The sequence below is a fragment of the Phaethon aethereus genome, assembly GCF_964289735.1.
Source record: "Phaethon aethereus genome assembly, chromosome: 2".
In the NCBI taxonomy this organism is placed as follows: Eukaryota; Metazoa; Chordata; class Aves; order Phaethontiformes; family Phaethontidae; genus Phaethon; species Phaethon aethereus.
In genome coordinates this window covers 59182860-59204390 of record NC_138582.1, presented here as the reverse complement: position 1 = coordinate 59204390, position 21531 = coordinate 59182860, and the positions used below count along the sequence as shown (strand labels likewise).

At 38.3% G+C, this 21531-nt stretch overlaps 1 protein-coding gene across 1 annotated transcript in view; it reads left to right on the top strand.

The window, feature by feature from the left end:
- Positions 1-21531, top strand: part of PIEZO2 (piezo type mechanosensitive ion channel component 2) — a gene marked incomplete at both ends in the record, with an annotated part of 313493 nt that overhangs the window by 37122 nt on the left and 254840 nt on the right. The window contains one exon of the mRNA XM_081996437.1: positions 17606-17701. Within this exon, the coding sequence (XP_081852563.1) occupies positions 17606-17701 (96 nt within the window). The remainder of the gene's footprint in view (positions 1-17605; positions 17702-21531) is intronic.

Below are 21531 nucleotides of genomic sequence, written 5' to 3'. Positions count from 1 at the left end.
CCTAAATGGATTAATAATAGGGACAACAGGCTAGTTCAAGAACACCAAATTTATGGCAGGGTTGTAGTGCTAATTGAATGCCTTGTTTTTCTTGTTTTGGTGCTACACTCTTAGCAGACCTGATGCTTCATATTGAAATAATCCTGGGCTGGAGTTCTACTCTTTCTCCATTTGCACCAGCAGATGGTCTTAACTTTCAGATGGACAGAGCTGAATTCAAGAAATGCAGTTGAATCTGTTTAAATCTGTATAAACCTAACAAAAGGAGAAGAATTTGACTTTTTGTTGTACTTTGGTGAATGGAAGTTTGCCCAGGTTAAGGGCTTTAGGATTTGGCTCAATGTTTATTTTAAGTCCTCATTTCCCAGACATAAACTGTTCTAATAGAAGCATCCAGATATTTGAGAATATGCTGCAATTGTATTTTTGCGTGCTCCGGATGTGCTTTGACTAAAAAGAAATAGCAGATGTTTGAACCACGCAATGTACTTTTCCGGAGGCAGACCTTTCCCATGTTGCAGTAGCACGGTATGCCTACCTGGTGGATGGGTCTTTTATCGTTTTGAGGGGGATTTTGCCTTCCCCTCTCACCTCTTCTGAGTCTGAGTACAGTGATAAAACATTAGAGATACAGGCTGCATCTTTTGGCACTATTCTGAAGCTAAATTTGGTAATCAATAAAAAAATGTAGGACTGGAAGGGGTCAAGAATAACTCTTTTGATACTGAACTAAGGGAAAAGTGACTTAAAACTACAGAGACATTTTCATTATTGGTCTGAGTTGATCTGCAATTTTTAGTACTGTGTGTTGCTTCTACAGTCTTGGTTGTGGGTCTTTTTTCTTCAGTGAAATAAGTGCAGGTGGCTGGGGTGGAATGTTTGGGTACCAGTAGTGCCCAAGTTTTACCAAGATTAAGGACTTCTTTTGAGTCAAAAAGTTCTGATCTTGAAAGAAGCATTGATTTAGAGCTCAGCTGTTAATTCTTGGCCTATAATTTTTTTAAAATAAGCATAAAAATGCAAAAATACTTTTAGATGTTGAATTTGGAGGGAAGTGATGTTTCCTCACTCACAGCATCTGAAGCTCATTTGAAATCTACTGATTCTGCTGCCTGCAAATAAACTGAAAGCCTGATTAAACATCTGGGCAGGGTATTATTTTTGGAAATCCTGTGGACCACTGAAAAAAAATGGAGGACCCACTTTTCTTTACTCCTCTGCACAGGGTTGTTAGAGGAGAATGGAACCTTTCTTCTGAAATGACAGATTTATTATGCAGAGATTGCACAAAAAAGGGTGGGGGTCAGATTCAGATTGCCAACTTTTTCTAACCACAAAACAGGATGTGCTCCCCTCTCCCCACTCCAGGACTCCATGTAATAATCAAACCATTCATACTCGTTTCAATCAGCATTTTAATACTTGCCTTTTTTTAAGCTCTTCAAATATTTCTTAGCCAGAAGCTGATAAATGGCTTTTGGCTTACCGGGTTGACATTCATCTTCAGGAAAATGATTGCATCTTTGGCAGGAGAGATGAGCTAAATTAACAAAAATGCATAAATTGTATTAGGAGTCTGTCTCACGCAGAATCACAAATATGTTGTGTGCTTTTCTAAATCTGGAGTGAAAACTGTAACTTTGTATGGGCAAGTACATCAGCCACTTTGCTATCCGTGTTCTGTATCGACATCAAAAAAGGCAGCCTTGTTAGGCTGCACAACGCAGGATGCAGTTCACACAGCACTTCAGAGATTGGAAGTACTCTTACCAAGCTCGATTCAAATTGTCTCCCAGACACAAACCCAACATCTCTTCTTTGGGATTTGCTGGGCTACAGTTCCCATTTTTGGATGAAACCATTGAGTATTTGGCTCCTTCTAGAATTGATTTTTTTTTTTTATTCCATGCACTTTTGGCTAAAAGAAACAAATTTACCAGTTGATTGCCTGCTGAGTGAGAGTGGGAGAGCGTGGCATGCGCACTGTTGTCTTACCACGCCAATGAATGGAGCTGAACGAAAAATCTGTTTGCTTTATAAAAATTATACCCACAAACAAAACAGTATTCCCAGACACACTGAGATAGTCATATTTTAGATCCAGTATTGTGGGTTCAGGGTCACAGCATAGTGCAAAAATATTTATAAAGGACAGGTTTCTAGTCGGTTGTTCCTGTTTTCAGAAATAGTTTGGTATGAAGGATTTTGAGTCGCTGTGGTTGATCAGGTTACAGTGGTTTATGAACAAGCAATGTATTTTGTCTGATGCACAAGCACGTTTAGCTACTAGATTGTGGATACTGTTAAAGTTAATGAATTCTTCTGCCCTTACTGGAACAGTGCTGTGAAAGAGGACAGAAATGCTTGGGTAAAGGAGTGCAGGATCATTTGGATGAGCTCCTTGGGGTTCCTGTTGTTTCCTTGTAGTTCAGGTAAGCCAAGCATCAGATTTTGTATGATTAACCAGTGAAGGCAGCGATTAGCTTGTTTCAGATCATTGTATAATGTTTGTAGGATTTTTATCCTTTAAATTTGAATTGTCATTTTTCTGGAATTGCTGTGAATTTGGGGGAAGAGAGTAAGATGAAGCGAAGGGAAGGAGAGACCTCAACAACTCTGCTAATTTAGAGGAAGAAGAAAAGCACCTAATGGTTTGGGGTAAAGTGTGAATTTACTTCTGCTATCTCTGTAAAGCCTGATCTTCCCTTCAAGGAGAATATTAGATTTATGGTTTCCTGTAGTGCAGTCTGCTATTAACAAACATGATCTCACAAATATTTCTCTGTTTGAATGAATGTATCCGTGGTTACAGGGCCATATCCTCATAAGATCCTGTGTAAGGCTGCTAAGGAATGCACTTGGAGTCAGGTGAGGAGCATTAACTCTGTCATCTCGGAGGGTGGAAATACTGTTGTCCTCCCGCACTGGGGCTGCATCCCTGGACTGCTGCTTCTCCCTTTACCACCTCCATTACCTCAAAAGGCACGGCTGTATTTGGTACACGTGCATCTTTTCTTGAAAGGTGTTCAGATGCTGCAGTGGTTGGCACAGCATAAGAACATAAATGTAGTGCGAACTAGTGACTCCATGGTATTTTCAAATAGTAAAATGATGCAGGTAGTAAGGGCAAAAAAATGGAAAAATGGTGCAAATATGACTAGGAGAGTCATTTTGCCACTTCAGGATTCCCTGTTGCTTTGTGTGATTAAAATAATGATTGATTTCAGAGTAAACTCTTACTTGTATGTACATCTGCCACCACTTCGGCAGAGAGGCAAGAATGTCTTTTTGTGGAGAGGTGGTGCTCTTGGAACTGCTGGTTTAGGTTTAGGAACTTGGGGTCATTTTACTACAGGGCTTTCATGTAGACGTGGTAAAGTCAAGTAATTTTCTGTGGTTGGTTTCTTATTTGTATAAACCAGGTAAGAATATTCCCCTTTTTTCCCTGCTCTAAATAGTCTTGTCTACTGAAGTTGTTAGCTCTTTAATGTGCTTGAGTACCATGACAAGGTAATAATCTTGGTTGGAATTTTTTTTACTGGAAAGATTTCCATGTACTTTTTCTGTTCAGGGGGCTTTTAGAAAGATAATTCTGCATGTGTCTGGTTGATAATTATAATGAAATCCTTTCCTTTAGAATACTTCGGAGAAGTGTTTGGATTTTCCACATTTTACCCTCCCCCTTTTCATCTTTCAAGTTCCTCCGTCTGAGAAACCTGTGTGAAGGTGGGGAGGAAGCAATAAATTAAAAGAAAGATACGAAACAAAATGTAAAATGTCTTTTTTGATTTTACTATGACTGGAGTTGACATTGGTGCTTTTCCTGAAAACCTAAAAGTTACGTTGCATTCCCAGTGAATTCACAACTCATGTGTCACCGAGAGTTTCTCTCCTCTCCACTACCTCAGCAATCATGTGCTGTGATGTGCTCATGATGGTGACGAGATGAGGTGCCTTTTAAAAGCTGCAAATAGTTTATTTCTACAGTTTAGACTCTTAGTTGCACCGCTTTCTCCAGTAGTGAGTTTCTCAAGTTCCTGGTCACCCCTTCTCCCTGCTTCCTGCAGGGATGCTCCCTGAGTCGGTCGTGCCAGCGCTGAGCACCACAAACAGCTATGCCGGCATGACTGTAGCAATGGCTTGGGAGTCACAGGGGACACTTGGCAAAATAATTCCTTAAGCTTTGCTGCCAAGGGAAACACACGGCCCTAAATGTACAGGCTAACGTGCTCCTTTGCTTTGTTTGTGCATCAAGTATTATGCCTTGAGAAAACAGTGCCATAAATATTTCAGGCATTATTTTCCTCTTTTCAAACTGAAAAATAGTTTTAATTTTTCTTGGCTTAAAAAAAACCCAAAACAACAACGAATTTATTTCAATGAATTCTTTTAATAATTATTATTACTACTTCTACAGATTGGAAGAACAGTCTCTCGCCTCTGCAGTAAATAATCTTTCCTGTTTTGACCCAATAACACATTAGTAGAACAAGCAGCTCCTAAGTGGCTGCTGTTTTTCTTTCTTTCTGCAGCTTCATCTTCCCACATCGATCACTTAATGCCATGTGGTAAAGCATGAAGTTAGTTATTTTTCTAGAGTGACAAATAAGAATACTCTTGACAAACTGACTGGCTGTTGTACATTGATCTAGCTGTTAATAAAGGGAATCCTCTGTGTTCAAACCAACCCCAACATTTTACTTATTCTGGCACATTTCTGAAGCTACAGACTTCATCCAAGAGTAATTCTGGTCAGTTTACTCATAAAGACCACTTTGAAATCCATGGTTTATGTTCTCAACTGGTATAAATTTTGTCAGTTTACTGACAAAAATACTTTCTTGACCAGATAAAAATTTATACTAACAGAAGTGCTCATAAATAAAGTTATAAGGATTATGTAAGTCTTTACTGCTGTTATCTTCACTGTATATAGAACCCTTCCAGGTTAGGAATCATTGGCTTCCCTTCAGAGGTTGCAAAAGAAAACATTTTGTTTGGTTTTTTTTTTTTTTTTTTACTTGAAAGACGGCTTGGTATTTGTATCTTTCTTCAATTTTCAGGATATCTTTACATCAAATTTAATGTGCCCTCCACTTAGTCTTAATCCTCCAGGATGTAGACTTTGGCTCTTTCTCAAGAAGCGGATCTTCTGAGATTCTCAGTGGACTCTTTTCTCCAAATCTGAGATCTTGTCCAATTAAAAGGATTCTGGTTTTTTGGTTTGGTTTTTCTTTTGTTTTGAAATGAGAAAAGTCCACTATTGCATTTTGAGAATGAAGATTCACATTGTGAGCCTTGACTTCACCTGTACTGGTCTTCATGTGTTTAGAACATACCTAATGATGAAAAATTTTTATTCTTTCTTCCCCTGCAACAAACAGTCCTTTACTTTGTGATTGGCTGTATTGAGAGCACTAGAAGTTATGTGATGATGACCCAGAACCTTAACTTCCTTGGTGGGATGTAACCGCTTTACTTTCTATGCTGATGGGATACTGTGTAATATCATTGGGTATCATCAGGACAGTGGCTTGACTCCAAAGAAATAGGTAATCAGACTTTATATTGAGCCTAGATATAAAGAGATTAGAATTACTAACTGTGTGGGAAGTTTTCTTCAAGTTAAACTTCTTCTTAACTTCCCACATTCAAATATTCTTGGACAAGGATACAATGGTTTGTTATATAAACATGCAAGAGGTATTAAATCACTTTGAATTTCCAGTCTTGCTCTTAATTTGGCTGGGAGCTTATCAAAGGTCTGAGGGAATTTCTGCAAATAATATTCCAGGGGAAGAAAACATTGCTACGGATGCCACGTAATAGAAAATCAATACGTGGAAGGCGGCCTCCCACAAGTGCCGGAGATGTGTCAACCTGAAGCGAGTACTATAGATTGCAGCACTTCGGGGGCAGAGAATGTCTTGAATGATGTGCATAGAAACAGACGCAGTGTTAACATATGTGCCTTGTTCTTTCTGAGGAATGTTTCTACTCAGCGTAAATGCACCATGAAGATGTTTTCTCGTTTCTTAAACGACTATATGCACTCTGTCTTTCTGTTGAATACTGTAAAAGGCCATGGTTGTGTTTCAATGGTAGGACTTCTGGCAGATGTTTTTAACTCCATGCTAGGTAAGTGTTGAATTTGAAAACCATAGTAAAATGCATCTGTCAAAGAAGGACTCTGTTTTGCAGAGACTGTGGTCATGTGCATGTGAAATTTCATTGAGTCAAATGGGTTTAAGTACTATGTCTCCAGAATAAGAAATCTTACTGATCAAACCAGATTTGCAATTATAAAGTCTCCCAAAATCTCCCAGGGTTCTGCGATTTTTTGTGTTCTCCAGGATCCTTTCCTGGTTCCCAGTTATGAGAAATAGTTTGCAAGGTAATTCATGGTATTCCTGAGTAGTTTCCTATAGTAGATGGATGCTGGACCTCTTCACAACGAGAGAAGATTACTTAGCATTTTTTAAGGAGAGAAACAAAGTGATTTATTGTTTTGTACAAGAAAAATCAGTTTGGGATAGTGACACTGCAAGAATGAGGGGCTTGCATCTGCTTTACGCAACTGACAGATATCCTGGAGAAAACTATTTTTAAAATTCTGTTTCCTTTGGTAAACACTGCGGCTTTGTAGCACTGTCTGAAATGCTCCTTCACCACCCAGATTTATAGCTTGCAGTTACAACCCTCTGAGCTCTTTTTTCAGTGATGGACCAAGAAAGGAAGTTTATCTATCCTTTCCTCTACTGGAATAAATAATGGCAGGGTTTTAAACACCGCATTCCTATTTGCAACTTCACTAATAATGCTCATATTTCTTAGTGTTAACACCTCTCTGATGTTTAGTCATGTTTATATTCCTCAAAGGCATTTGTCTGGGTTAATTTTTTTACTGTGTCCTATATCTGACTCAGGGGTTTTTAGGACTGGTGTCAGCATAAGCAACAGCTGGCAAAAAAAAAAAAAAAGGACTTGGTTCTTTCTGCATCTCATGTCAGTTGTCAGTTGATTTATGGTGATCTATGTGTTTTTAGAGACAGTGAGTGTGGATGGCTGTGGGGGATTGGTAACATATGCCAAAATTGTCACTTTTATTTGCTGGAAGTGTTTGACTGAGTGTCTCATAGGTTCTTAGCAGTTCCCTAGTGTTCCTGGTGTCTGATAGCTTCTTAGCAGCTGTCAGTGAAGGTCTTGGTCCCTTTCTGCTCATAGAGGTCTCTCTGTCACACAACTGTCTTCCACATCTGTCCCTGGTTCATGTCGTGTTTAGCAGTAGCACTGTGTGACATTTGGTCGTCATCTGTGTTCTGCGTTTGCTGTTATTTTTAGGTTGAGTCTTGCCAGGGTTATGCAACTGTAACAGCACAACTGGACTGCTCTCTCCGGATGTCCGGGGGGCAAGGAACATGCTTTTCTCATCCCATGAAAATGTATGAGGTGCCGAGTAATTTCTTTAGCTCCCAGTTATTTTCCTAGAGAGAGAAGCTTGTAGACAGAAGAGCTGTTGCTGGAACAAGGATGAGAATGTGGACAGTCTTCCTTCCAGGGTCTTGGTGGAGGAATACATCGTCTTCTTCCTCTTCGTAGACCAATGAACAAATTTGTGTATACGTATTGAAAAATGTTGTGACTTCAGTGAAATGAGGTTATGAAGTTGAGTGCTCACTATTTTGATGGGTGGCATGCTGTCCCAATCATAAAGCCTGAGGACAACATAGATCCCAGATTTGCCATCTATTTTTGTAATGTAAAAAAGGGAGACATTGCCACCTGCGCCTTTTTTTTTTGTTTGTTTGTTTGGTTTTGGACAGAGGCTAGGACCACTGTTTTCTGAGTGGAGCTTACTTTGGCACATGTTAATCCTATGAGGTGGGTGAGGGAACGGAAAGAGTGTGCCTGCAATGGATTTTAATCACTGTGAGAGAGGAGATTGGAATGGAAAGGTGTATGTGTAAAGAACTGTCAAAATATCCTGAATCAACTCCCCCAACCTTGTCTCAAATTGATCGGTTGAGTAAGGGGATTAACAACAAGATGTAGAAATGTCAAAACCTTAAGGCAAATGTAAGAGACAGTAGAAAGCCATACTTTAGTTCCAATCTGCCACTGAGATTGAAATAAGTTAATGTTAAGCAGATCTTCCTGATGGGAAAACTTACTGATGATAGCATTCACCTTTTTTACTTTGGAAATCCTTGTATAGTTAGTCATGTCAATAAAGCATATTGACATTGGATTTGCTTGTGAGAGTAGACACTTCTTTAAAATACATTACTCTGAGTAAGGTGGTGGTTGTGGTATGCTGACACCTGAGGTCTTTTGTTCATTTTCCTCATGTCAGAGACAGTTGGGGAGCATAAGCTCCTGTACCAAAGAGCTGAAAGAAAGAGGCAAACAAGGTGTTTGATCTTCCTCTCTCTCTGCACTCAATTCCCAGACAGTATTTGCCACGAAGTTAAAATCGGTTCCAGATGGTTTCTGATGGAGAGTAGGCTTACTGAAACTGCTGCTCTGAGAAGAGAGGAAAAGGGGGGAAAAAAGTCAAAGCAAAAAAACGCCACCAAAACCCTTTAAAAAGTGTTCACTGTCCAGCAATCATCTCTCCTCATGAGCATTGACCAGTGAAAAAGTCATTGTACAAGTGCTGACATGAACCAAATGCATAGTATTTATCTGTTTATCCAAGTGTTCATGTTCTTTTTTTCCAAAAGAAGAAAAGGACTCTGTTTGGGTGTAGCAGACACTAGATGTGTGATACTCCACAAAGCAGCAGCACCACGTTGAAACCTTGGCTCAGAGGTGGGACGGGGGAGTGGTGTACGTTAGCATAGCGTCATCAGCAGAGCTGTTGAACGTGGAAGGAAGCAGTGATGGTTGATGTGGGAGGTAACTTGTCCCGAGCTAACACAGTTCTGTGTGGATCTCTAAAAGGATGATAAAATTACATGCATTTCACTTAACTGTCTTGCACAGCGGTGTATAATTCCAATCTCATCTGTCATGAGCTTTAAGTGGAATTACTCAGAAGTGAGTGAGAGCAAAACTGTGCCAGGAGTTAACCCCTTCTTCTGAGTTTCATTAAGAAGATATAAAGTTCACAGATAGCTAAAGTTCACTGGGTACTATGACTATCAGATACTTGTAATTATTAGAAGGTAGTTCTTGAAGAGGGACATTTTTGGTCACTTTTAGAATTTTGTCTTAAAAATAGGTTGTTTACAGCATATCTAATCTTGCAATGGGTGGCAATTGTTTCCTTGTTATTGTGAAGACTCTTGGAGGAAAAATTTCTGAAAGATTTTGTATTTCTGAAACAAATTTGAAATGTGAAGAAGTGTTAGAAGGTACAAAAAATAGCAATTTATAGAAGTAATTCAGCTTTCCTTTCTTCAGAAACTGGTAGCACACATTTCTTATCATGAAAAACTTAATTTTTAAGTATTATTATTTTTACTGCACTTGGTCAGTCACCCCCATGTCAGTCACCCCATGTCAGGTAAAAGTGGGAAATCCACAAAGACTTAGTAAGATTTGCACTTGTGTGTCTAAGCTGAAGAGGAGATGCGAGGTTTGCTCTCCCTTGTACCTCAACAGTTGTTGGCTCATAACATTATAGGGGAGACGAGGGTAACTGCTCCGTCATGTTTTTGAGAGATTCTGTTCTGTGACTATTTAATACTGGATCATTTTATCCAGCCAACAGTGAATGAGCTTAACGTTTTACTATGTTAGTTCGTAAGCAATGCTCACCAGGCAACGGAGGAAGTAGTGTACAGCCTTTTGGGTTTCCCAGCTGCAATGGGAGGCTGGGTAGGTTTTCTCCTCAAGCGCACCCCTGCCCCCAGGGGCAAAGGAAATACTGGAGGGCAGTTTGCTAACATTTGGTGTGAACGCATGTGTGTGTGTTTTGGTTGAAGAATGCTGCCTGCATGAACCCTTAGGAAAAGGTGGAAAAATCTGTTTTCCTTTCTTCTTACAGTTGCTGGTTGATATTAAGAGTGAGCAGTACTAGAAGTTGAAAAGCTTTGAACATTAAAAGCTTTATGCAGACACAAATAGCAGTAAAACAGGTTTTTCTCAGCTGTCTTGAGCTCTACTGTCCATATCTGTCGGAAATACTTGTCTGTCTGGGAGGTAGTTTTTTTGTTTTGATTTGCTTTTTAACTCCTTTTCCTCGAAAAATCCTTTATTCATAGTAATTCTTATTACGTAAACTTTAAATCGCCTTACCTCTTTTAACATTTACATTTATTCCTCACTGAGCTCTTGTATATTCCATGCAGTCCACTTTTCCACAGTTTAAAATGTTGCTCAGAACTTCTGAATTGTTACTGCTCTGTCTGCAAGGAAAGCTGTGTTTATGTTTGTAACTGAAGTGGATTGCCTTGGCATATAGGAATGTATATGCATGAGCAGAAACTGCAGTGGCTTATGTTTTTGTACCTCTTAAGCTGATTGCACTGGACAACGAAAAGAAAGGTTTTCTGGAGTTTTTGCGGTGGAGTGCCACTACAAGGCGATGTTTTTAAGTTGAGAGATGAAGAGTGTATTTTTGCAGGGGGCTATTCCCTTTCTTGCTGTGGGTGGGTTAGCTCCTGCTCTGTCACTGATTCTGTAATGCCTTTGCCTTTGAGGGAGGGTAACTGAATTTAGTAGAATGCTTTTAGAAACATCACTGTTAGTTTCTCATGTACTTTTGTTCTCATTGGCTGACTTTCTAGAGCAAATCTAAGTCTCCTGAAGGGTCAGGCGATATGGCCTAATGTAGGACCTACTTGCCTTGGGCAGGCAGCTTTTGGTGTCCAGTAAGATGATTTGGTGGGAGAGGGGGGGAGGGAGGCAGGGAATCCCCCAATTTTGAATATTCTAAAGAATGCGGGCCCTGGCTGATAAATGTCGTACTGGAGGATGGTGCAAGTCGAAAAGCCTAATGATCATGTCATTAGGACAGTACCTCATTGATAAGAGGAATATTAACTGTATCTTCTCCTGGAAGAGTTGACCATTCATGGTGCACATTCATGGATGGTCTTTTAGAGCACCTTGGTTTGGAGGGGGAGATGTGTTTGCTTTAGCAGCTGTTTAACTTCTTAGACTGGTCTTTTCTACCAGAAGTTTTCATCTTGGGTGTGTATCAGTGTCTCATTCACATGTTATACCTAGTAGCAGAGGCTGTCTTCTGTAGCCTGTTTTAGTCATCTGGGTTAGGTGTTAATTGGATGTTCTCAGAATTCTGAGGATCTAACTGGTAGAAAATGTGATATTAACCATGGGATAACCATGAAAAATTACAGCATTAGAGACCGGAATCTGGTGCTGAGTTCTCCAAGCTTTAAGAGCTGGACACTTTGCCTCCTGGAGACCAAGTAGTTTCACAGATCAATCAGCTACCGATTATGTTTCCCTTTCATTTTATGGTCCCTTGCTTTCAGAGATTTATTTTGGATCAGCTGGATATAAGAATGTGTGAACAGCATCAGCTCTGTCTTTCAGCCAACAACCCTTGCATGCTCAGGGTCAGACATTTTTTCAGCAGCACTTTTTCCAATGAATATCTTCACTGAATGTTTTTTTTTTTTGTCACTGGAAAAATAAGCATGAATATTAAACAAAATTTTAGTCTAAAGGTAGCAATCTTGAAGAATATCCTTTTATAGCTTTCTTAATAATCTTGCAGCTGTAAAGTTGTAAAAACAGGATGCAAACACTATGCGATATCCTGCTGAAGGTACAAGGCACATGAGCTCATTGTAGTTGGCTGAATCGATTCCTTCTTGTGCTAATGTGCACATTAGCATTAACACAGTCCGAAGAGGATAATGCAAAGAACGATGTATAATATTCTCAAACCTACAGTAGAAATATGTGGAAAAAACTGTTTTTATGTAGTTCTTGAACAGCTAAGGGTACAGCAAGCAATACATTATTCTTTTAACATAAATGACGGTGCCTTTTCAGTGAAAGTAGTGAGTGGATGACTAATTCTGTCTTCACCTGTCCTTCATGTTTTCTGTTGTTGTGGCTTTTGACACAATTGCAGCTTACAAATGAGAGGTCAGTAGCCATTTGGTACTATGCCTGCACTCTTAAAGGCTGATTTTTTTTGAACAGGTAGTTTCCACTTCTGAATTAAATAAATTTTAAAACTGTTATAGAATAAAAAATAAACACATCTTTTGTGAGGTTATTTTTTTTCCCCTCTCCTTTCAGAGATCACGCTCAGTGCAAATTCCTCTGTTATCACCCGCTTTGTCCTCCAATGTTTCTTATTTAACAGGTAAAATACAAATTCTGTTTGTAGAATAGAATTCTGATGGTGGAAAAACCCAGTAAGTACATGCAGAAACTTGTTGGTGAGTCCAAGAAGTAGTAGATTTCTTCAAGTTCAAAAGCATTTTTCTTTGGCTATCACGTAATAATGAAAAATAAAATCTAGAAGGACAAGGTTACATAATGTCATGTGACTTAGAATTTTCTGGGTTTTTTAAGATTCCTTTTTAACTTTGTGGTGCATACTGTACATATCTATCTTAAATTAATTAAATTTTTCAACTTTATTGATAAAAACAGGAAAATTTTTTTTTTCTAATTCTGCATTGAAGAGATGGTTCAAACTAAAATAGTTTGAGCAAACATCATCTGTGTTCCTTAACAAGCCATAAATTATGGACTGTCTGGGAGTCCATTTTTTTTTTTAATGCATGTGTACACAACATGTATATACTGCAGTCTGGGGCATTTAAAAGTATATTGTCTAATAAAGGAAAAAGGAAACGTCATTTTGAAAAGTGTCTCACTTAAGAGTATGTCCTTTTCACAGAATTTTCGACAATGACTTTGTGAAATCTCAGTGAAAATGCACATTTCAATTTTTTTTAATTCAGAAAAAAGCAACATACAATAACGGGTATCCTCTTTTAGTGCTGAAATATTGACTGTTTTTATTGACTATGCCAAGATATATACAAGCAGCCCTTAAAATATTAGCAGCCTCTAAGTTTCCAGGTGTAATGTCAATTCTTCTTGATTTCAAGAAGAGAAGAAAAGAACTCACTTTTTGTGTAAGGCTGTCTAAGGAGTTGTTCTTAAACCTAATATAGTCTGATACTTTTATCTATTAGAAATTATGGATCATTATGGTAATAATAATACTCAGCATTGGGGACTTTTCTTAAGGCTTTGTACACAACTATTTGCTCTAGTGATTGTAGCATAATTGGAAAGATTTTGTATTCTAGTAAAATTAATCATCTTACCTGAGTAGTTTTACCTGTATGAGGTAATCATTACACTCACTTCCTAAATAAATCTTGTAAAAATATTTTAAAATGTGACCTTCACTGCAAGATTTAAGTGTTGAGAACTGATTTCTGTTCTCTGTTAGTCCCAGAATATGTCAGCAGAACAGGCTTTAGAGATTTTTTCTTTGTGCATATTTTTTTTAAAAGATACGTATTACGTGCAGCAGGATTAGTCAATTATGAATACATTTACAGGCAAGGTGAAAGAGAAAAACATCAGTTTTCTGTGACTGTAATTTTTCATTTGATTGAACAAATGACTGTATGCCAGAAAGATGAAATGTTGTGCAGCTGTCATTTTTTGCTACAAGTAACTTGCATGTCAGTCTCTTGTGAAAATTTTATACATCTCTATATTGCTTTTTTCACTTTATATTTCTTTGTCTGCTATGGTATAAAGATGTATGAAATTATTGTAAGTTTGTCTTAGATGACAATCTGATCCCATGTTTAAAGGTAGTATTTTTTTAGCATGCTATGCATTAAAACAGAAATATTTCAAATAATCACAAATAGAGAAGTCAATCTTAGATGTTATAAAGCGCTCTTTTTCTTGCCACCCAAGGGAAGGTGCCCTAAAGTACTTCAGCTGATTATAAAAAAGTTAAGTTTGCTTCTAATATACTAAGATGCTGTATATCAATAGCTCTGTTCTTAATGTCTTTTCACAATTGTGTGTTACTGCTATCATTGGACTCTGAACAGCAGCAGAACATCAGAAATGAAAATCACATTTCTGGAGTTTTTTTACTAGAGGCTGTTAGAAAACGTGGTGAGAAATGTGGTTTAAAAAAAAGACTGAAGAGAAGAAAGTGTATATGGACTTTGCATGTATGGTGTGTTTACCTGTTTAAGCTTTTGGTTCAGTGTTCGTTTTAGGCAAACCCATACTTCTGAAACTAAGAAACTGAAGGGTTTCCTGGATACTAATAAAATTAGCACTTTCAGCTTAGGTAATATTTCTTTTTACCAAATGTCTTCAAAGTATTTTTATATTTCTGCAGGACACTTGACATGAAAAAAATACATAAGGGAACGTTTGTAGGGAGAAGTAATCTCTGTTAATAGTCCAGTTTCTGTAGTTTCAGAGGAAAAAAACTGCTGAGAAGGGCGGTCTCCTCAGGTCTAGAAATAGAAAGCAGTAAATTTTGAGGTAAATATAGTTCAAGAATAATTTCTCTGCAATTAATTTCACTAATTGATTATACAATTTCAAGAAGAGGTAACGAGTGTAAAATGCTAAAATTACATTAATTTTGATACAGAAATGATAGCGCAAACTGACCAATGTAACCCAAATATCCAGAAATTTCTGTGCCACCTGATTTGCCAAGAAATTAATTTGCATAGGTTCTTTTTCAGTTGATGGAATTCCGTTGACCTCAAATGAGACTTTCCACTGTGACGGACATCTGCGTACAGCTGCCTTTGCAAAAGGAGACCTTTGTGAATGCCAGAGGGAGTGCAGAGGATGGATTCATTTTCTTTTTTGGATCATCCTTTGTTGTTTTGACAAACCGAAGCTGATTTTATGCCCAGCAACTTATTCTAGATAGTTTTGAGTATCAGAACTTAGGAATACATATATTTGACAAATGATGTTGCAGTGCTGTGTAAGTATGCAAATACAGTGCAGCTGCTGTTTTCTGATCTTTTATCTTGCTAAAAATATGTTCAATCGTGGCACTTTGCTATGGCACATTGGCTTGATAAACCACTAATCTCTTCAGCAAAATGTACTACATGAATGGAGATAAAGAAACACGATATGGAAATACTGAATGGACTAAACTTAAAAATGTTGTGGTTAAGTTTTGGGGTTTTTAATTTATTAATTCTGAGAAATGTATTGCTGGTGCTCTTGCAGCTGCTTAAACAAATGTAGGTTTTCCAGGCAGTGTTTAGCCAAGGTTAACTAGTTTGCTGGAGGACACTTAGATGTAAATAGAGGTTCTATAAATTTGACATGGACTTGTTAGCAAGGCATACATTGACATATGACTAATAAAGGAGGGTATCTAAAGCACACAGTTGCTGTTCTCTACCTTTGTAATGAGAAAACTGAGTGCTAGGTGCTCTACAAGAAGTGTCCTGAGCTCAACTCTGAAGAAAGAAGAAAATGTGTATAACATTGCACTGAAATCAAGTAAGCTGTTCAACATGTTTAAAAGCTGATTGACACAATCCCTGTAATAACTGGATAATGGTATTATCTGCTAATACTATTATTCTGCTACCAGAATGACGGAGAACATTGATCCTTCCCCTTGAATACCAGTGGAAAAGCCTTCAGGCTTTAGATCAGCCTTGAACCACATTTTCCTGTGAATGCCAAAGAACTACTTTCCACCCCAAGTTAAAGATGCAAAAAGGTTGATTTATGGGTTTGTCCTGATCGTGTCAAGAGTGTCTCCTTTGCCATTCGTTCCAAGAAGGTCACTAATGGCCATAGCACATCTTGTGCTCCTCTGCAGAGGCCCCTGACTGTAGGCGTCTAATAGTGGGGCTGACTTCCTCTTCTCAAGTACATTCACTTTAAAGCGCTGATAATTGCTTACAGAATTCCCAGTGGGATAGGTCCTGTTTACTTTATCTTGCAGTTTTTCTTAGTTACAAGTGTAGGTGTAAGTCTTCAGGTGGCCTTCAAAGGGTGTGGCTATAAAGGGAGCTTAAGTAGTAAGTGACAGGAGCAATCGGAGTTTACATTCTTACAGGTGAATGAGAAGCTGCTCTTAAGCATTCTGGATTTCGCTCTGAAAAACCGTCTATCAAGGTTTGATGAATTTCATAGTCCTTGACAGATTTTTTTTTTTTTGAAGGCTGGTGGCAGAATCATGTCAGTTTAGAAGTAGCGCGTAGATGCTCTTGTCTTTCCTTCTTGCCAGACCTACCCATAAAGTTCACACATTTCTTGGCTAAGCTGCAGGCGTGGAACATAAAATCCAGAGTCTGTCTATCAGGGCTATTAATAAAGTTCGTTCTTCAAAACATTGGTTAGTTTGTAAAACACAAATTGTAGCTATTGTATGGATTTGTTCGTTAATAGAGAGACTTGTCAGTTTGTATTTATAACTGAAATAGACAGATGGGATGAGGACCAATTAATGCTTAAGTTGCGAACTCATTTCTGGTACAGTCTCCATGAAATGTCATGAAGTGGTGACTGGAGAAACTTGTTTTCTTTTGTAATAGACGTTTCTGGCAGGACTAAGGCTGTATCTGTCCTCCAAAACCAAGTTGTTTTGGATAGACCTGAGAAGGCTTAACTGATACTAGTTACGTTCCATGAGTAAATAAATGTCGAAGTTAATTATCTCCTGACTCTTCTGCAGGTGGCATATCTCATGGGAATAGTCGAATGTGGTAGGTCCTGTAATTTCTCAACATCTGCTGCACAGTGGAATTACAGATTACTTTGTAATTTTTTGTTGTTTTTATCCTTTCTGTATGGAAGTCCATATTACTCCTGTTTCAGCACAGAATACGCATGACATTCTTTGAAAAGATATGCCTTGGTTGTAGCAATATTGCTCCTTGTTGTAATGACCTGTATACTTTCAGGAAAAGAAACTTACACTAAATTCTTAAAATAGAAAAGGAAATATCAGACAAGTTAGCAGAGTAGTTCCATTCTTTAGAAAAACTTGTATAACGCCAGTTGCAAGTTGCTGTGAAGCCCTTTTTCATTTTGTAGTTCACAATCTTTTCACTGGAAGAACTTTGTAAGAGCAAACAAATGGGTGATAGTAAAATTCAGAGACCTCTGTAATCATTTAAAGACACTGCTCTCTTAAGGATAACTGGTGATTTTAGGCATGTTGTAATTTGGAATCTGAATATACTTCATCATGCTTCTTCATTATTTACTGATAATCCTTAATTGTAATACAATGAACTTGTATGTAGCTTCTTAAAGAAAGCCCGTAAATACTGATTTATGCATCCCTATGTATTTTTGTGGTGAATGGCTTAATGAGTTTATGTATGAGGAAAGTAAAAAGTTTAGATAACAACTAACTTGTCTATCATTCTGGACAAAGTCTTTGTAGCTTGGATGCATCTTTTGTGCTAAACTTAAAATATATATTACTTCGAAAATACTTCAGAGGTGTATTTCATTTTATTGTTTATTTTAAGCATAAGCTTGGATACTTGTGTAGACGTGGTTTAAACAAGTAGTGAAAAGTTGGTAAGGTAAATAGTAAACTCAAATGGGAAATGCTTTGTACTGTTGAGTTTGATTATCCCAGGATGATTAAGCAATATGTTCTTTTTCTTTTCTCTCATTGCAGCCTGTGCTTTCCGTTACAATGGGCTCTCCTTTGTCTACCTCATCTACCTCCTGCTCATTCCTCTGTTTTCAGAACCCACAAAAATTACAATGCAAGGTAAGATGTTCATTGCTTTGTTGTTCAGAATGTGTGGTGGACACAATACATGCAAAAGCCTTTGTGCCGTAGAAGGTGAAGTCCTGAGCATTTCCCCCTCATTAAATGAGCTGACTTGTAATACGTACTGTAAATTCCCTGGCACTGTAGTTTCACTATATGCTGGCTTTGGTGCTGAAGGACTTCTAACCATGATGCCATTCTTGCTCCAAGGTGCAGCAGGACTGTCTGATATTGGTACTGGGGGATCCTTTTTATGGCATTATTTCACTTGGAATACTGACATGGTCTGGGTGAAAAATGAGCTTTCAGAACCCCACCAAAGCCATCCTGTCATAGACTGTGCCCCAGATCTGAATTTGTAGTTACTCTGGAGAATTAAATGTGATCTCAGATTTTTTTTTCAGCCAGCTGTATTTCAGGCGCCTATTTAATCATTACTGTCATCCTGACTTTATACAACTGCTTTAGTAAAAATAACTAAAAAGGCTTACAGGTAGAGACGACAAATAACTATCTACATCAGGCATTCAAGCATCTATGTATCACATACAAATCAAACTTTTCTAATTTAAAATATGAAAATAATTATGCAGACCTATAAAGACAGAAACCATTTCAGAAGTATTACATTTTTGCTGTATGTAAGGGTCCTGTTGTCTGTGTAAAGGAGACTAGAATTCAATAGAAATGGCTGTATAACAATATCAAAACTTAAGAATTTGTGATCTGTTGGTGGAATTTCAAGTGAGGATGCAATCACACATTATTATATAGTGGTATGCATGGTCACCTAGTAGCCTTTTGGATGAGATGGTCAAGCCTTTTGGTCAAGCATTGGAACAGGCTTCCCGGGCAGGTGGTGGAGTCACCATCACTGGAGGTGTTCAAAAAATGTGTGGGTGTGACGCTTCGGGGCATGGTTTAGGGGGCATGGTGGCGGTGGGTTAATGGCTGGACTTGGTATCTCGAAGGTCCTTTCCAACCTTAATGATTCTGTGATTCTCAGATTGCTGATCACTGCATTTCAAAGAACTAATGCTGCTTGAATCATTCTTGTTCCTGCTTACCTGATTCTCCTTCAAACCAATATAAAAAAATAATATCCTCCAATGCTAAAATCAAACAGACTCATCTCTCATCTTTTTGGATGGGAATAATGTGAAGAGTATCCTTTAGAAATCAAGCTGGTTCCATGACACCACTAACAAAAAGGAAGCATTTAAAGAGGTCCTGAAGTTATACTGCCTTATCTGATACTGATTTTGGCATAATTCTTCTGCTCACAAATCCATTGCAATGGCTGACGGAAATTCAGACCATTTTAATCATAGTTCCCTAAAGAAAAGAATTGGAAAATCTAGACTCTGAGTATAATGATATCCGAGTTTAAATAGTCACCTCTGTGAAGTTCTTACCCAAAGATTTTTGCACTTTTTGTGATTTCCTGGGAAACCTTAATCTTGACTTTGTTCTGCCAGGGTAGTTTCTTAAGCAGTTTGGATTTACCCCTCAATTCACATATTTTCCTGTTTCCTTAGAAGAGCTTGTAGATATTCCAGGTGGTTCTTCAATCCTATGTCTGTCTTCTAAACACTGGTCAACAGAAACTGATACACACTCCTTGTGATTTGACTGAGCAACAGGTTGACACCAAAAATGTAGTGCATCAGCTGAAGAATGACGCATTTTCAAATGGTTTATAGACAGGTCTCGTAAACATCCGTGTCTGTGTCCTGCCTATAGTTATGGCCATTGGTCCACTTACCTGAGAAAAAAAATGTATGAAACTTTTCCTGAATTCTCTAAGGAGTGTTCTTGGAGGGTTCTGTTTTAGAGTGACCCCTCAAGCTGTCATCCTTTTTTCTCTTTCCTAAGAAGATGAGAGGAAGCAGGAGTTTCAGAATTTTCTGATGAACTATTCATTACCGCATGGCACATAGCGACAGTACCAATCAGTATTTACCAAGTGGAAGTACAACTTTTGTGTACCAGTTTTTACTAGTGTTTTCCATTAACCATTAGGTTGAGGGAGGAAGGAGACAAGACTAACGAAAACCCTCTTGTTTCATCTGTTTGTGCATATGGCTTCTGTTGATGCAGATTTTCACCCAGCCTGTGTGTAGGGGAAGCAGAGTAAGGAAGAGAACTTTCTCCTCCAGGCTCTAGCAAGAAGCAGCAAGGCAGAGTTACGTTTGCGTTGTCAAAAGCGTATCCTGACCTGTCCTGATTATGATGACTCACTGTTATGCTTTTATTTTAGCTAGGATAGATGCTGATCCTTTGTTAAAATCTTTGAAGGACTTACCAAAATATATCCTGCCACAGTGCATTTCACAGGCTAGGCTCGTTTGAAAGAGAACCTGCATTGCATTAATCCATTTTGTATTCTTTTTTTGGTTTACTTTATAATTATTTGGTGTAGTTCTAGTAGTATCAACTGACAGAGATACCCATGGTGCTACACAGTCTTGACACCTAAGCTAAAGGAAAAGAAATGCAAAGGATTGCACAGGCGTGGTATTATTGCTAAATGTTATTCATAAATGGGATATGAGTTACAAATAGATCAAAGTCAGATTTCCAAAAACTGCCTAGAGTGGGATAGATTTGAATTATACCAAATTTGGAGTCCTTGTGAATTGCAATTGAATATCTCGACAGAGCTATGAAACAAGGGAAGGAATTCGGTGAGAATTAGGGTGCTTTTGAGATCTGGTCTTGTTCGCTGTGGAGTTCAAATCCCTCACCCCTATGGTGAAGAAGTGTTACCGTACAGGAGTGGAAAGGGTCTGATTAGCGTTTGTTTTTCATGCCTTAATTCCTACATTTATACCATGTCTCTCCATGCTCTTCTACTTCCCCAACCATTTTTCACTGGGTTTCTACTAGTCAATCTATGAAACTAACACAGTGTCTTTTGTCAGGGACCCATACCAACGGGGTGGGCTTAGTTTATGTTGACTCTGTAAGTATCCAGGGGAGCCAGCAAAAACAGGGCTGAAAAATAAATAAAGCAAGCAGAAAAGCTAGGGAATCCCATTCTCGGTAAGGCTGTCAGTCATTTTTACAGGGGAAAATTACCAGGACAGCGTGAGAATGAAACATCCTTAAATCCCAGCTTTCTCTTGAAAGTGCTGAAGGTGGCAGCTGAGAGGGGAGCACTTGCTGGGGAATTTGGGTGCAGCTTTGCAGAATACCCAATTACTGTGTTTGGTTTTGTGTGTTTTACTTCTGCTGCCCCTTCTGTGCCAGAAGTGATTGACAGGAGAAAACAGCCATTTTCTAGGTGTCAAGAGCGACAGTGAAGAGCCATCCTAATTCGCTCCTTTTAGAGTCTAAAAAAGTCTATTTGATTAACTAATTCTTGCATGATTTGATAGGCATTAACTCATCTAGTGTGCATCACTGATGGCAGCAATCTTTCTTCAGAGGAAAATGCTTTCTTAGGCCTCTGGATCGTTTCCCCATGTTATGTGTCGTACCGCATTATGCTTCTCCTGAATTTCGTATTACGATATGTTTGTGAGAATTAATTTCTTATACAAATTCAATATTTCTGAGTAACCATTTTGGCCCGCTATCCCTGTCAGCTTTTTAAATTGTGTGCGTATGTGTGTAGGTGTATCTTTCCAGAAAGTGTTGAGGGCTTTTTGTCATGTCCAGAGGATGGAAAAGAAAGGGGAAATCTATAACTATTTTAACAAAAACTATCTAAACCACCAGTACATCAGAGTCAAAAGCTAAATAAAACAAACTTTATTAAAAAAAACCCCAAACAACAAAACCCACTCTGTGGCTATATATTTTACTTGCCTTTATTTATATCA